At 28.6% G+C, this 18,379-nt stretch overlaps 2 protein-coding genes and 1 pseudogene across 2 annotated transcripts; 1 reads left to right on the top strand and 2 right to left on the bottom strand.

Annotated features, from left to right (window-relative positions):
• Window positions 1-892: 892 nt before the first annotated feature.
• Window positions 893-1,756, bottom strand: LOC126554830 (uncharacterized; annotated as a pseudogene).
• Window positions 1,757-5,967: 4,211 nt separating this feature from the next.
• On the top strand, window positions 5,968-9,100 carry LOC126554829 (uncharacterized). The gene is made up of 4 exons (XM_050209850.1): window positions 5,968-6,172; window positions 6,260-6,445; window positions 6,587-6,700; window positions 7,179-9,100. Exons 2-4 carry the CDS (start codon window positions 6,289-6,291, stop codon window positions 7,595-7,597), a joined length of 690 nt encoding a protein of 229 aa, XP_050065807.1. The 5' UTR covers window positions 5,968-6,172; window positions 6,260-6,288; the 3' UTR covers window positions 7,598-9,100.
• Window positions 9,101-14,003: 4,903 nt separating this feature from the next.
• Window positions 14,004-15,665, bottom strand: LOC114122551 (zinc finger MYM-type protein 1-like; the record flags this gene model as incomplete). Its single annotated transcript, XM_050209849.1, has 4 exons — window positions 14,004-14,684; window positions 14,736-15,051; window positions 15,135-15,511; window positions 15,561-15,665. Coding segments are annotated over 4 exons (1,479 nt in total), but the record flags the coding sequence as incomplete, so codon positions are not given.
• Window positions 15,666-18,379: the final 2,714 nt, after the last annotated feature.

Here is an 18,379-nt window from a genome sequence, read left to right as displayed (position 1 = left end):
ATGATGGCGAGGAGGTTTGCCTAATATGTGAAGAGAGTGGAAAAGATGAATTGTGGTACAGGTGCACACAATGCGGTTTCTGGGTACATTCAGAATGTAGTGGAGCTGATACTGCAGTTGACTATATTTGTGACATTTGCATGAGGATGATCAGAAAAAAAGAAATGGCCAAGAAATAAGCACTTCCTAATTACATATTATTTTTTCAAGTATATTAGGTATTCATATATTATTATTTTTAAATACTAGTAGGTAAAACAAGTTGTTTACCTATAGTTAAAGGGTCCTATAATATGCAATTTAAAAGACTAAATTTATTTTGTTATGAATTGTTATTTCTTTATTTTTAAAAATATGAACTGTTATTATTAAGAATGGATAATTAATCCTAATTTAATATTGTTATTTTTTCTAAGAGGTATTAAAAATTAAATATTAAAGGGTTCTGTATTTTTAAATTTAAAAGACTTTATATTTATTTTGTTATGAATTGTTATTACTTTATTTAAAGAAATATAAAAAAGATACTATAAAGATCCTATTATTAAGGCTAGATAATTAATTTAGTATGTATACATTGTTATTACTTTCTCAATGGTACATAAGAACGATGTGTTACTTAAAAATACTGATTTGATGTAAAATGTAATGTTTTGATAATAAATGTTGAATTACCTATGTGTTTATATGGGGCTTTTGTGTGACTGGTATTACCCCAGGGTAAGGGGAATACCGGTCATTTTCGATTTTTTAAAAAATAAAAATAAAAAGAAGTTGCACTTAATTTAAAATTTTGAAAATTTTATATGTAGTAGCTAACAACTTTATAGTTCTAATGTAAGCAGTAGAAAAATATTTGGTTTTTTATTACCGGAGATACACGAATTCCCGGTTAGGTGACCGGCATTCCCCCATTCTCCCCTACAAATACTGGATCTGGAAACAAATTGTTTTCCTCACACTTTTTAATAATTGTGTTCAACATTGACTCATAAGTTGACATGCTTTTCCTTTGTAATAAACAATAAATTGCTGTAGTAGAAATATTATTTACTTGCACTCGTATAACGTACACCTGCTGAAATTGTTTTGGTGCTAGGGCATAGTTCCCGCCCATGTACCAGGTTGACGCAGACGTTAAGTTTTTTAAACCTTGGTCTGTAGAAAATAAACAACTCTCTCAGTGGCACCTATTCCATTGTCAGCGAACGTTTATGGAATGGTTTCCCAGTTGTACACCAATCATCTTAATAAATTTAAGTAATTAATTTATTAGCAATATTACTATATTTATATTACTATAAAATGTTTTTCCTATGTTTATTTAGTACCTACCTTCAATAATTAAATCATTAATATGAACAGGATCCACAGAATTGTTTTTTGATCGTTGATTTCTCAATGTCCTCTTAGTGATATCTTCAAGTGGCATTTTTGATTTAGAACGTTCATCTAACTCGGAGACACCTTGAGCATAAATCTCGACTGGATTTGTACAGGATGTCTTAGCCATTAATTTCATTTTTGATACTGCTTTCATAAAATTTATTTCTGATTGGCTCGCAGGATGATTGTGTTCTGTTGTCACGGTAGGATCAGTTTTCAAAATACTAGTCCTTAGTATTCCAGCACAATTTGTCGTATTTTTGGTTGAACATTTCCATGTAAAATAGTTTTTACCTTTGTACTTTGTTATATAAGTATATCCTTCAAAAGCTACTTTTTCACCTCTTTTATTAGATTTACAAATTTCCATTTAAAATGTATCTAAAAAATTAAAGTATAAAAATTTAATGAAAACACTTGAACACTTCAATGACTGTCAATAGAATATAATATGTTTACTCAAATTATAGCTCTAAAGTATGAAAAGTCTACATGGGAAATTTCCAGTAATAGAATGTTGTTTTATATTTTACCATTAGTTATATTTTATGATAAAGTATGAAAAGGTCACCTATAGTCAACTATAAAGGCACTAGGATTACTTAGGGAATTTCCAGTAATAAAAATGCATCTTACTCTATATTATTATACTAAGCTTTATTGTATTTAATATATATATATACATATATCTTGTATTCTTGTATCTTCTATCAGTTGTATCTAGATACACTAAATGCAAGTATCATGTATCATGATACTTGCATTTAGTATCTTGCCCAACCCTGGTTCTATGCAATATTTTAAAAATTTAATTCATAGACACTTGCGCTACATTTTTTATTTTTTAATACTTAAAAAATTTACCATACAAATATTTCTCAAAGTAAGATTTACAATTTGACTATATTGAATGTTTCGGATTTTTTTTTTTATTTTCAGTTATAAAAATTAAAAAATGAATACCAAAAATATAGTATAAGTGTCTATGCATTACCTATATTAATTTTTTTTTAAAAAAAATATTGATTAGTGGGATACTGTTTAAATTTTTTAAAAATTGTTCTTTTTTTCCCTGTTCTTTTTTTTCTTGGTCTTTTTTTCCTAGATTCCTTAATATGATATGTATGCGGGACGATGAGGATGTCAGTCAATACGAGCAAAGAGTTGAGAAATTGTATTATAATTTATGCATGATATATACGAAAGGGACAACTTCTGAACAAGCCGTTATGCTTAGAGAACAGTTAAAAAACAAACTTTGGCAACTTTTATTAAAGGATTAATACCGAGTATTCAAGCTATGGTAAAACCGTGAGATCCGATAACATAAGAATCAGCAATGCAGTTAGCTAAAGATGAAGAAATAGAGTTGAAGTCGAAAAAAGATAATCAATTATATTGAGTAAAACGTAATGAAAATAAACGAAATAGTAACGCGAACAATAATAATTATAATAGAAATTGGAATTAGTGAGAGAAAATAATCGAATGAAAAATTAATAATTAGTAATTAATATTTTTATATTAACTAGTTTATACTTAATACTTTATAGTAGTTGGTATGGCTGTTCGTATTAGTGTATTACAAAAACTTAATCATTAATCATTCTTATCTACTAATCTACTACCTATTCACTAATATTATAATATAATAATAATTAATATTTAAGGCGTGATTCCTTAGGATGCGATTGAAGACGCGCGACTCGTGCGGCTGACGCAGTGCGACCGAAATTTCGGCCGCACGGTACTGGTTTGTCCATTTTCATACTGTTTAGTTTCCCTACACCGCCGTAGCCGCGCGCGACAATCGCATACGACTGACGACGCGCGACTGCGACCGCTCCGGAGGCAGTCAAAACGCACTAGCCGCGCGACTGATGACCACTCAATTTTTTTTTCGATATTGTACGTTTTGCAATTTTTCTTAAAAAAATGTCCTCGAAAATCTCATTTTCTTTGGAAGAAGACTTTTGTTTTAGCTGAATGTGTAAGTCAACATCCATGCTTGTTCGACTTAAAACACCCAGAATATAAAGACCTACAGGTGAGGGAAAATGTTTGGAAGGAGATATCATCTGTTTTAAAAACAAAAATTTGTTATAATATTATAAATTTATTAATTAAAATAGGTAAATTGATTAAATTGATTTAAGCAGTATAAAATAATAAATGTTTAATTAACATTAAAATAAAATAATAATAATCATTTAATATCAACTAGTGAATAAAATAATGTCATTAACATAACTCATATTAAATATAATAATATGTACATTATAAAAAACATAAGTAAAAATTAGTTGTCTTTTTTTTGTGTTTGGTGGTCTTGCCATGGAACAGCTCCTTTTTCGCTATTGAAAAATTTTTTAAATTCATCTTACCAAAAATCCTTCAAAATTAGCATACCCACCTGATCGAACAAGAGCCATCATGTTTTGTGTAGGTGCAGTTTCATTATGGTCAAAATTATAATAATATTTAGAAGTATTTTCTATGTATCTACTCCTAAGTAGATTATGGAGGCAACAAGCTGTTAGTACTAGGTGGTCAGTAGTTTCCGTTTTTAAAGCGATAGGAGAATAAAATACTCTAAATATTTGACTCAAGAGTCCAAAACTATTTTCCGCAGTTCTTCTTTCTCTAGACAAACGATAGTTAAAAATAGTTTTTTTGTAGTCTTTTCGAGCTTCTCCGCGTGTGTATGGTCGCATCATATGTGTCTCCAGACGAAACGCTTCGTCCCCAACATGAACATATGGCAAAGTTTGACTCGATTAAAATTTCATTTAATATATCATCATTCAAGATATCTTTATAAGTTTCTAGCAGTAATTTAAATTGGTCTTCAATGTCTTTGGTAACTTTACGATTAGGCTTTGGTATTAAACAATCAAAACTCATTAATATGGACCGATGTTCCAAAAACTGATTATGTAGTTGCTCTATAAAATTATCTAGAAAGGGGATGAATCTGCTACTCGGTAACAGGGCCGGTTATAGGGGGTGCACGGGGAGGGGGCGACACCCTCTCAAACTCGATAATTAGATTTCTGAGTCGGCAATTTAACGATTTTATTCCCAAGTTGGCAAACACATAGAATTTTTTCTAGTTATTTTATTTCATTAATATTAATTGCCATATGACCGTATGGGTATGATAATATATTGTGATTATCGTAATATTACTAAATATATCATATTACCATGTGCTATAATTATGTAAGTGATAAAATCATAACAATATAAATTAGTATTCGGCGTATCTACTATCTATAGGGCACTATAGACAATAGGTATGCTAAGCCACCATTTTGCTACTCATTTATCATATAATATAATATTATGGAACTACGAAGTTGTCACGTTTATTAATTATTTTATCATTGATAAACAAGTCTCAAAATGGCGGTTTAGCATACCCATATATTTAGTGCCTTACTATCTACAGAGAAATATATTACACTTATTACAGTATTACACTATTATATTAATATGTTTTGGCCAAGTTTGGTCGGCATACGCGCATCGGGCACTCGTGTGATTTGTGTGACTATGCCTCCCTGGTCTATGACCAACGTGACTGTTGTAGTGTTGCATAGATAATATTGTAAGAATTATGGACTGTCATGCACGATTACTTATAAATATCTTTAATCGTACTGTGGACTGAACGTCTTGTGTATGGATTACCAATATCACATCGACGCCCCAGTTCAATACTGCAACAACTCGAAATATTGCTAAGGCGAACTGATACATTTTTGGATTCATCTTTTAACATGCTTTTCAAATCAATAACGCAATAAAATATCAAAAAATTATTCCGTCCGTGAAGTCACTTGATTCGTTATGGAATTATTGTAATTTCCCTTTTATAACAGTTCAAAACTGTACCAAATAAACTTAGTTCAGTATTGAACTGATACTATAACTTATAAATAGAAATAAGTCGAGTTGTTACAGTATTGAATTATATTTATAATTATTTTAATTGCATCATGTTGACTTGTTGCAGTGTTGCACTATTAAGTATTAACCTTAAATAATATTGGGAATTATTCTATTTTTAAATGCTTTACTTCATAATATTGGTGGCGACCAGCACGATTTACGATTATAATGATAATTTATAATATTATTATCTTTTTAAATCGTGGAAACTTGCAATAACCAATAATGATAATATTATTATTATGCTATACGAAATCCAATGATAAAAATTGAAGACAAATGATTTCGGACGACCATTCTACTATACTAGTTGTACCGCAGACCTCATCTCTTCACAGTTCACGTCGTTTTTATATTTTTATAGTTAACGTTGTCGTAGTTACTGTGCTATACTGTTATTAAATATTAAAACATTGTTTCAAACACCACAATGCACCATTTATCGAAAGTGCAAAGTAAAAGAGCTAAATACATAGCTGATTTTTCACAGTCAAAACAAAATGTTTATGTTGATACAAAAAAGTAAGTTTCTTATATTTATAATGTTTTTTGTAATTTATAATTTGCAATGAACAAATATGTTACTATCATACTAATACTACTTTGATTTTTTTTAATTAGGCTGTACCATTAAAAATTAATGATAATTGTGATTCAAGAAAAGCATACAACAACATACCACACTTAAATTTAAATCATAATAATATTAATAATGTACAAGAAAAAGATCATCTAGTAAAAGAGTGGTTGAAAACTTTAAAGCCAAGTAGTACAATAAGTTCAACAAGCTTACAAGAGAAAAGCTCAGATGATTTGGCTGATTATAGTACAGGTATATTTTAATAAATCGTTCAATATTTATACTGTTTTACTCATTAATTTATAACTAAAAATCCATTCCTATTTGTTTTTGTTATAGATTTGATTAAAACAAATGCATATCTTTCTATGTCTAATCTTGACATTATAAGTACAGATAAAACACATATTGATTACATTTTACCTGAGGACCAAAATAACACAGAAGAATGGTTAAAGTTGCAACCTACTAATAAGCCACTTAGTCCATGCATTACCTTATTGGAGCAAAACGCAGATAACTTATGTAAGTATAATCTGATTAAATGTTGTTATCTAAAGTATAATAACTTTTCCTTTTATTCTGAAGTATTATTTAACTCAAATTATTATTATTGTTATAATTATTATTTATTTTACAATATTATTATGTATTATTTTTATTCAGATTTTGGAGACACTATCGAACAAGAATGGTTAGAATTACTTCCTATGCAGCCATGTAGTCTTCTCAACTCAAATAAAGATAAACAAATAGAACATTTAAATGAGTGTGATCTGGGTATGTTTCATTTTTTATTATTAATAACTTAGCAGGTTGCCAATAAAGTTTAAAATTGAAATTAGTTTTAAGAGTCACTTCTTTTCTTAATTTATTGCTGCGTCTCATACAAATTGTAACTAGTAATTTAAATATTGGTCAGGTTTTTAAATCTTATAACTAACAAGGACCACTAAAACTTTGTTCTCATGAGTGAAATTAATAAAACATTAACATTATTAGAAAATTATGAATTTTAAGAATTAGGTACATTTTTTTATTTTTAATTTTAAGAAAAATATATTTTTAAAAAGCAACAATGTCAAAAACAAACAATACATATCCATCCTGTATATCCATACCAATATATAGTTGAGTAATAAATAACTATTACTGAAAAAAAATTTAACTTTTCTTGACTTTCAAAATATTTGTTATACACCTGATTTAATATTGATTTAATATTATTATTTTATAATTTTAATTTTTCCAATTGAAGGTTCATCAAGTTTTGATTATGATGACACAGACAAAACCTATGTACCAGTCGATGCAACAAATTATATTAATACAGAAATTAGTAATGAAAATACAAAAGAAAAGACGAGGAAAAGACTAAAGAATGAAGCAATGTGGAAGAAAAATATAACTAAAAAATTAAAAAATGAAGGAAAAAAGTACACAAGTTCAAAAAGTAACAAAGAAGTTGCAGAAAAAAAAATGGGAACTGTATGCAGTGACAAGTGTAGACTTAAGTGCTCAAAAATACTAACTGATATTCAACGTGCCAACATTTTTCGGAGATATTGGTCACTTGGAAATTTAAACAGTCAACGGGAATTTATATTGAGGCATATTTCTCAAATTGATCTCAAATATAGATCTCGTTTAACAAGTAATAGATCACTCAATTATTAATATAGTTTTTCTGCAGACAATGAAGATGTTAGAGTATGCAAGACTATGTTTATGTCTACATTAGCAATATCAAGTAGAATGATTTTTACCACAATACATAAAAATAATGATGGAATATTAGAACAAGATAAACGCGGGAGACATGGCAATTATGGTAATGCAGTTAATGAAGAAATTAAAAATGGTATGAGATTGCACATAAAATCCTTCCCAACCACACCATCTCATTACTGTCGGGCCAATTCATCCAAACAATTTATTGATGGAAGTTTGAACATTGCCTTGATGTATAGACTTTATGTTGAAAAGTGTAAATCAGAAAATAACAGCTATGGAAAACAAAGTTATTATACTACAATTTTCAACCAAGAATTCAACATATCTTTTCACAGACCAAAAAAAGATTTATGTATGACCTGCGAGTCATATAAGAACGCAAATGATGATGATAAAGTAGTTGAAGAAGACAAATATAGGAAACATCAAGAAGAAAAAACTCTAAGCAGGAAAGAAAGAGATGCAGATATCTTACTTGATGGCAATGTGGTTGTATGTTGTTTTGATTTGCAAGCTGTACTGATTTCGCCTCGTGGAGAAGTATCACAGTTTTATTACAAGAGGAGGCTTGCAAGTTATAACTTCACAGTATTCAAAAATAAAAGTAAGGAGGGAATATGTTATTTTTGGAATGAAACAATAGGGAAAAGAGGTTCTAACGAAATAGGATCATGTTTACTGTTATTTCTTCAAAATCAAGAAAATGAAAATAAAGATATAATATTTTATGCAGACAACTGTGGTGGGCAAAACAAAAACAAATATGTAATTTCCATGCTTGTATATTGTGTCAAGAAACTAAATATTAGATCAGTGACTTTAAAATTTTTAATTGTTGGTCATACACAGAACGAAGGTGACTCCATGCATGCACGGATAGAAGGAGAGGCAAAGCGAATACTCCAAAGTGGCCCAATTTATGAACCTTCACAGTGGGTATCTGTAATTAAATCTGCCAAGAAGAATGGCAAACCGTATACTGTTTATGAGGTTCAAAAGGATCAATTTTTTGATCTAAAAAAATTGTCATCAGATATTGGTAATAATTATAAATTAAATCAGGATGGAGAAAATGTATTATGGAATGAAATAAAAATGATAAAAATTGAAAAGGACAATCCAACATTACTAAAATACAAAACCAGTTACAAAGATAACGATTTCAAAATAATTGACATAAGAAGAAAATGCAGAAAATCATTAGTTGATTTAAAATTATTTAACCTTAACTCTGACATTAAAATATCTCTTGAAAAAAAAAAAGATTTGGTATCATTATGTCATTCCAATGCGATCCCAAAGAACCACTGGTCCTTCTATGAAACACTAGAAGCTGAAGCAATAAATACTGAAGCTGATGAAAGCGATTAACCAAACAGTTCAATTATAGAAGAATTGTTTAACATATTTTTAACAAATATTAATTTACAGTGAAATACTTGTTTTTTTTTTTATCTACCTATAAGTAATTTTGTTTTTTTTTAATAATTTTTTTTAAGTTTTTATTAAAATTGGTTATTACTTATTGATAATTGGTTATTGATAAAGTGTTAAAGTTTTTTAGTTTCAATAATGAAAAAAAATAATATTATTATTATTATTATAATAATATATTTGTTGCATATTTGCTTTTAATAGTTCAGTTCAATAACGCAATAAGTCTAGCTATTGCATAAATGTTTGCGATATTTCAATTTAAAACTGCAATATGTAGTTAAATTTTGCTTGTTTTTTAATAATAATAAAAAAGCAAGGTAGCGTTCAAAACAGAACATTATGTCAATGATGCATACCAAATTTGGTCATTTTATCTCAATTTTACAATATTAATTACAACATTTCAAGATTCCAAATATTTTCAAATTGCTCTCCTGGAAAACTAGTATTTATAGTTGTTGCAGTATTGAACTGGGGCGTCGACATAACAAATGATGATAACAATAAAACAATAACAAATTTAATGAAATTATTATTACATTGATTAATGTAATCTATCGTTTTATAATATCGTATTATTCGTCTTATTTCCGATATCGTTAATTCCAAATTGTTTTATAACTTTTTGTAATTTGTTATTGTTTAAAAGTTCTATACTACTGCTGTAACTTGTGATTTTAAATAAATAAATTCAAATATGAACATGAACACAAACAAAAAAAGGAAGAGGACTAAATTAGTATGTTTAAAATGTGGTAGTACTTTTGACGATGATTATAAAAAAAAACATGAATTGACTCAACATAGCGGTGAAAAAGTTATAGTAAAACATTTAGGAGCTCCTGGCTCCTGATAACCCTTTTATTCTTGCATCATAAAAAAAAAAAATTTACTTTGGATTCAACATCAATGCATAATATGCAGGTAATACACATTATATTTATTGTTTTTATTAAAAAAATATAGGTATCTACCAATAGTCATCATACTCATAATTTATTACCTATTATGGTTTTATTAAATTACAGGAGTATAACAAGAATTATTTTCAACCTACTAATCCTGAAATCATTGATTTTCTCTCTATTTCAACAACAATATTAGAAGAAGATATTGAAAGGGTATACAATAATGGTATATACATTTAATTAATAAAATTAAAAATATTCACACAATATATTTTTGTTTTTTAAATTTAGAAAAATGGTCACAGCTCTACTGACGAAAAACTACTAAATAAAATCTCATTATCTCCAATAAAACCTGAATCAATTAATATAGATGTAAGTGTTATGGGTGGTGGTGTGGTGTTTTACAATATATTGTATTACTTAATTTTACATACATCAGCTTATTATACTATAGTAGTTAGTAATTGAATATATTAATATTACTAATGTATTTTTAGTGTAATAAACTTTAATTGCCCTTTAACAAATTAGGTTAAAACAAAACCAGTTGAGTTGGAAATTGTCACTACAGACATGGTTGAAAATGTAGAAAATAGTTTTAAAATAATGAATGAACATTTAGAAAATTCAAATATTATCTTGGAAAATAGCAATGGCACAGGTAAAAATTATTTTTGTATGCGTTTTACTAGTTTACTACCCACACTGATATTACCTTATTTATCCAAAAATAATAATTTAAGATAGGTAATATTAAAAATACCTATTAATTATTTCAGAAAGTAACAGTTGTGCTTATGATTGGGTTGCTTGCGCTGGAATGCTTGAGTCGCTTATAAATAGCTTTCAGGACTGTAGTATGCTTTTCAAAAATTGAAAACTGAAAATGCTCCGAATCCAATTTCTTTTTTAGTTTCTACTTCTCATACAATATCTTCAATTAAAGTAGAATCTGAAAAATATTTATCCATAAGCAATTTAGTCTTAAACTTCTTAGTATCGCTTTCACAAGTTGCACCAAAAGAAAATGTTGACTATTTTCTTGAGGATGATCCTGGTAAACGATCAGTCGTAAAATCATCCTCTCAAAGGAAATATCTTTTAAGTTTGGGGCCACATCAACCCAAACTTACAAAATTTCCAAAAAACTTAGATATAACACCCGAAAAGCAATGCCAATTGCTCCAATTATCTTTCTCGAGCGAAATCTCATTAACATAAATGGTTGTTGAACAATTCATTTTCAAATAATTATTATATTGAAAAAAAATTTTATCGTATATCTAATAAAATAGTAATAACAATTCCGCCTGGAATTTGGGTATAATAATGCTGTCACTTAGATAATACCTTAAGGTAGCGTGACCGAAACTTTTATATCTCCTTATCTCACAAAAATCTTCTTGACCACAACCATTGAACTATATGATATCATGTTATCATAAGTTCAATGACCACAACTAAGATGCAGCCCATATTATATTATTGTTGGTATTTTGGTTGTCGGTCGATTGTCCTGTCAGTCGAATGATTGTCGGTTGATTGTTCATCTACCATGCCAATTTAGTTCATTGTGGTATAATGAATACCCTCATTTGGAATACAGCTTAATTAAAGATGCTGTTTTTTGTTTTATTTGCACTTTATTTCCAAATGGACCTAATAGAAATTATTCTGATTCTGCTTGGAGTGAAATAGGTGTCCGTGCTTGGCATAAGATGAAAGGAAGAGGAATTAAAAAACCTGGGAAACTTCATCAGCATTTCACATTAAATGCACATAAATCAGCATTAATAGATTTTAGCAATTTCTTAAATTTTTCCGGCTATATTGAATGCATTCTTAATAAGAAAAATAAAGAACAAGCAATTAATGATGAGCATCATAACAAATTTAACCAAGAAGTGCTAACCATACTATTTGATATTACTCGTATGCTTTCAAGACAAGGTCTTGCGTTTAGGGGTGATGGAAGTGAAGAAAGTGGTAATTTTAATCAAATAGTGATTTTATTATCTAAACATAATGCTGTATTAAAAAGTCGCTTGATGATAAAGCATTTAGAAAACATAATGTCACTTATATGAGTCATGATTCACAAAATGAGTTTATCAACTTATTAAGTAATGAAGTAAAAAAAAAAGTTATTCAAGAAGTAAAAGAAGCAGATATATATTCGGTGATGGCAGATACCACACCTGATATTTCACATCGAGATCAGCTATCAGTCTGTGTTAGGTATGTGAATGCAGCTGGGGAAATATCAGAAAAGCTCCTGGAAATAATTGAAGCATCAGACAAAACTGGATTAGGTATCGCAGAAACAATTTAAAGTGTCATAGTTAACAATGAATTGCCCTCAAAAAATGTTGCTTTTCAATCGTATGACTTTCCCATCAGTATGTATAGCAAAATAAATGGCACACAACAAAAATTGTCAAAACTACTAGGTCACACTGTTTTGTTTATACCCTGTCAAGCCCACAGAATAAATACTTTTCTTGAACACAGTTGCAATGCAAGTGTTATAGTAAGAGATTTATTTTTAGTACTCGAACATATGTATGTTTTCTTTTCTTCGAGTACAAAAAGATATGCTCATTTGCAAAAAAGTCTGTCTGAAATTGAAAATTCTTTACAGTTACGTTATTTATCAAAAACAAGATGGACAGCCCGAGCTGAGTTAATCAAAACTGTATGGGCTTCATTTGACTCAATTGTAAAAACACTAGAAGAAATGTCTACAGCCCAGTACTTTGACAAAAACACAAGATCTCAAGCTTTAGGAATCGTCAAAAAAATACTCACATTTGACTTTGTAGTATCACTATATTTTATGAAAAACGTGATGTATAAAATGAAAATTTTTATTGAAAGTTTTGAAGCCAAAGACCTCAACATAATTGATGCTCTAATGCTATTAAATAGTTCTACTGACATTTTCAATGATATTAACAATGATTCGATAGGCATGGATAATTTGATTGATAGTTCTATTAATTATGCATATCAATTAAACATTAGTCCTGAATCCGATTTCAACAAAATACACAGAAGAAGACTATGGCCAAAAAGGTTAGATTCTAATCCAAGTTCACAAACAATATTTGATTTAAAAACTCTCTACAGATCTGAATTTAAAAAAATTTTAGACACTCTGACAACATTAACTTCGGAACACTTAAAAAAATGCATTGCTACTGTTGAACCATTATTTAATCTTTTAAAAGTGCCTATGAGTTATAAACATTCAGCCGAAGACTTTGAAAAGATAATAAATATATTCCCTCCAGGATGTTCTGTATCCAATATTAAGGATTTTGATGCAGTTTATTCTGAATATCTTGTGCTGGCTCACCGTTGCAAGGATGCTAAAAGCGTTTTGGATATCTTAAATGTATCAGAAATGTATAAAAATATTTTGTCTAACATGAACAAGATATAAAGATTAATGTTTACAGCCCCTGTAAGTACAGCCTCCAATGAACGAGTGTTCAGTAAATTAAAACTAATAAAAAACTTTTTACGATCTACCATGAATGCTGACTTCTTCAAAATTTAATGTTACTTAATACTAACAATGATATTTTAGATACAATTGATACCAGGGTGCTCGTGAAGAAATGATCCCATTTGAAACATCGTAGAATAGAAGTATAAGAAACTAAAAAAAAAATTAAAATGTTATTATAAAAAATGTATTGAAAATATAATGTTTGATGATATAATTTATAGTTGTTTTTATTTATTGTTATTTTGGGGTAGGATGAAAGTTTTTGAAAAAGACGCCATTTTTTGCTTTTTGGGGTCGGCAAATTTTCAATTCCACCCCCCTATACATTTTCGGTAGCACCGGCCCTGCTCGGTAATAACTTTCCGGGGTGTCAACGTCTACATTATTTCTGTGTATTTGTCGACCAGATATTCTAGGAATACAAACAGCAATTTCCAATGTGCCACAAATTTTTTCAACTGACTTAAAAAATTCAGTGAATTCTTTATCAGCATTTAAACGAATATCTTTTAATGTAGCTTGTGTGTTTTTCAGCAAAAGAAAGGGCATTTTCAAGATCCAAATTTTTTGTTTGTAAAAATTTGCTGAGTGACACTGATATTGAAAACAGTTTAACAAGAATCATCATTGATGTTTGGAATTTAAATTGGTGTATTGATGCTAGAAGTTGATTTGCCGCTGATGAAGTATCTGTATCTTTCCACAAAGAAATGTCTTCTAGAGCAGAAATAATTGCAGGTTGTAATTCATAATACAATATGACAGCGTCATGACGTTCAACCCATCTTGTTGGACAAAACTTTTTCAGTTTAAATTTTTTTCCATCAGGTAAAAGCTTTGTAATAATACCTAAAAGTACATTTGATCTCTTAGGGTATGAGAAAAAATTGCATACTGTTTGCATAGTTTCCATACAATTTCTAATATCAGAGATTTTACAAGAAAAAGAGATAGCCAAATTTAGACAATGAGAACTGCAGTGTATATATAATGCCATTGTGTGTTTTGTCTGTATATGAGCTTGAGTACCATTGAATATTCCGGACATAGAGGCTGCTCCATCATATCCCTGTCCAACTAGGTACTTTGTTTCTATACCTATGGATTGAAGATTGTGTAGTATGGTATATGCTAATACTTTACCACTAATGTCTTTAACCTCAATGAACTATAAAAAATCTTCCCTTGATTTTTTTTGACCAAAATGAACATATCTCACACATAAAGTTAGTTGTTCTTTATTGGCTATATCGCTTGTTTCATCTGCCAACACCGTAAATGATTTTGCAGAATTAATACCATGCATGAGTGTTTGTGGCATTATGGTATTACAAACTTTTATTATTTCATTTTGGATCAGCCAACTTGTATACATAGCATTTTTAGAGCAAGTTATTAAATGGTTTTGAAGATTTTGGTCACCTGCATCAACTCTAAAACGTAACAATCGTCTAAAGTTACCATCATTGTAAATTTCATCATCATCACATCTAACCAATTCACCATCTTTATGACCACGTAAAGCAATACCCTGTCTTCCACAAAGCAATATAGTTTTAATTATTGAAATAATACGTTTTCTATTTTCTTCAATTTCTTTCCTTAGCGAATTATATACTTGAACTTCAAAATATTCAATTTTTTATTTTTAACAGCTAAAAAAGAATCATATTTATACAGACTTATTTTGTGATATTCGTTGTTTGCATGTATCTCAAATACCCCTTTTGAGCCAATTGATGTCTTCCAATTATCAAACTTTTCTGATATTAACTTCCCTGGAGTTTGATGCATACCTTTACCAACACCTTGGTTAAGACTAAAAAATACACATACTTTGCAGTAGGCACCATTTTGTATTTGAGAAAAGCATAAGCAATTGTATTGTAGAAGCCAAGCAAATTTTAAGTGTCTGTTTCCTGTTGTAGGGAATTTATATCCAGAAGTAGGAATCCCAAGATTATTCAGTACAAGTAATTTTTCGCTGTCAGAAACCTTTATAAAACAATTAAAAAGCCTCACATTATGAAATTAAAAAACTTACTGAATTTTCAATATAAAATGAGATATCTTCATTGCATTTAAAATCATTCTTGTCATTTGTTGATTTATCATCAATAACATTAATCAGCGGATAATTATCAAACGTCTACATTACAAGCAGGTATTAGCAAAAAGCAATAGCAAATACAAGATTTTTATCTAATAATATTATAAATTTAAAGCATACTATATTAAAATTACATTTTAGTACAAAAAAAGTATTTAAATACTTTTACCTTTTGCTGAAGTACTTTACAAGACTACTGTAGAAAATATGCGTTAATATAATTGAGATAATAATTAATAAACTTTAGCTTTGGTAAAATATATTATGCCTATGAATATTATTTATTATTATCTTTTATCTGTATGGTAGTGGTAGGTAAATTTATTTTGGTGACATCTATAATGCTATATTATCATTAATAATATTATATAATAATAGTAAATAGGATATTATAAATATACAATTTAATATATTATTATTTATTAGGTATAGGTACTTGATAACATTATAATATAAAAAATAAATATTAAAGCCTTACTGAATATTTATTTATATTGATAATAGAACCAGATTCAGGTAATTCATCTTTAGGTACTTCAATATTTGTGTTTGGGTAACTATGTGGACCATCACCATCATTTTGAGGTCTGTTTGACTAAATAATTCAGAATTCAATAATTTAATTTATTATTATCGATGTTTATGATCTTCATTGGGATAGTCAATTTAGTAAATAGTTTAATATTTTCATAAAAATTATCTAAAACTTGTAATTTAATAATCTTAATACTTATAGATAGATACATACTGTTTCATCAAGTTGACTCTTCTTCGATAAAAAAGAAATAATTGTTCCGTCACGTTTGACCATTAGAAAATAAAAATAAAAATAGGTACCTAATATAATATTATATAATATAATATAAATACTGGCAAGTCACAGGTACCTCACGTTCTCAGATTGAAAATTGCAAACTAGGCAAACTAAATAATTTCTATTATACGTGCAACGTGCTGAACTATCGAAAAAGTAAAACAAATTAAATTATATTCAATTTTTATCTGTTATCTATGTAAACGTAAAGGTATAACAATATTCATATTTCATAAAAGCATGACATTTTTGTTTATAACATCATGAAGGTAGATATGTGATAACATCTTTTTGGAGGTACTTTTTCTTTATATATTAGCATCAATATAGATAACAATATCTAAAATATGCTATAACCGTGATATTATGACGAAAGTAAAAACTAAAAATATCATTTTAATTAAGTTCTAAAACAATATTTTTAATCGAGATCAATGATCAATGTTATCAAGTGCTGCAGTACCTATTATAATATACAATATTATTGTAGATAATCTTATAACTTATAACTAAAGCAGTAAATTAAAGACCAATTTTATTTCATATTTGTAAAATTCATTAATAATATACTAGGCCTCGGAGAAATTTCGGGGTGGGGGGTGGTTCAACCCACCAAATACCCACAGGTATTTGAATTCGCGTTTGTTGATAAGGTAGGCTGATAAGACATATTATGTGATATCATTACTTAACAGGTGATTACTATTATTTTGAATTGTTTGATAAGGTATAATAACAGGTGATAGGAAAAATTAATTGTTAAATGAATATGTTAAAATATATTTGTAACTTGTGAGAGACAAGATTGGGATCAATAGACATTGAATGTTGTTTCTTATTTTTACAGGTTTGTAAATTATTTAGTAAATAAGTTTAAATAACCTTATAATATAATAAACTTATTTTTACAGGAGAAACGTTTCAGTTTATCATACTAATCTTGCCCCAGAGTGACAATAATTAAATTACATATTATATATATATAAGAAAAATGGATTTGATTGATCTAAAAGATAAATTAGAGGTTATAAATGTAGATGTTCAGATGGTAAAAAAACCATCAAGACCATAGATAATAAAGATATGGATAGGACATATCGGTATTATCAGCGGTATTTAAGGGGTCCAGTTGAGGCCAAACAAGTATACCTATATAGAGTATCAATTATCATTATAAAAACGCCTCAATTGCCTTTCCCTCCAGGCACGCGGCCTCAAATATATTTAACATAGGCATGGCCTATCCATATCTTTATTATCTATGATCAAGACACGGTTCGTTATTACTTGATGCTATACGTGCCAGAGGCGGCTTGATCATGCTTTTTGTGGTTCACTGAACCACCAAAAAGTTTGAGGTGGGTGGCATTTTAATAGATGGGTACTTGGTCTTGGTAATCGATGGTAATATGAAAATAGTAATTTAATAGCCAAGTCATTGTTATTTGCTAGGCGTTGGCAACAAATAGATACAATCACCGAAGACTGAATAACATTCATAAACGATTAACTTACTTATAAGTTTAATGCTTATTATGACGAAAATAAAGTCACATAATGTATACCATAGGTATGCGACAATGTGACATTATTTGAATCGTGATCAATCCCCATGTTAGAATTATATTATAACAATATCATTAATAGGTATCATTATTCATTATTATCGAACTTCTTTCTAATGCGGGACATTGTTGATATAGGAAAATTCTAAAAGTTATTTTATTGATGATAATAATCACTATAATATAATACAATGTATATTAAATATATTTATTTTTTTTTTGTTTACATTTGAACTGAATTTAGTTTAAACAAAAATAAGTAACAATAATTATATTATATTAGTAATTACTAAAAAAGTAATAATTCAAATCCCGACTCTCGAATACCCGAGTTTAACGATAAAATTTAATAACGAAACCGAATTCAATCATTA

This window comes from Aphis gossypii, unplaced genomic scaffold (assembly GCF_020184175.1).
Source record: "Aphis gossypii isolate Hap1 unplaced genomic scaffold, ASM2018417v2 Contig00620, whole genome shotgun sequence".
Classification (NCBI taxonomy): domain Eukaryota; kingdom Metazoa; phylum Arthropoda; class Insecta; order Hemiptera; family Aphididae; genus Aphis; species Aphis gossypii.
This window is presented reverse-complemented; position numbering and strand designations above follow the sequence as displayed.

Bases quoted from the DNA above. Each gene is read 5' to 3' on its own strand.
- LOC126554829 (XM_050209850.1), top strand. From the start codon at position 6,289: ATGTCTAATCTTGACATTATAAGTACAGATAAAACACATATTGATTAC. The intron at 6,446-6,586 runs GTAAGTATAATC...ATTTTTATTCAG, and splicing joins GCAAAACGCAGATAACTTAT to ATTTTGGAGACACTATCGAA. The intron at 6,701-7,178 runs GTATGTTTCATT...TTCCAATTGAAG, and splicing joins TTTAAATGAGTGTGATCTGG to GTTCATCAAGTTTTGATTAT.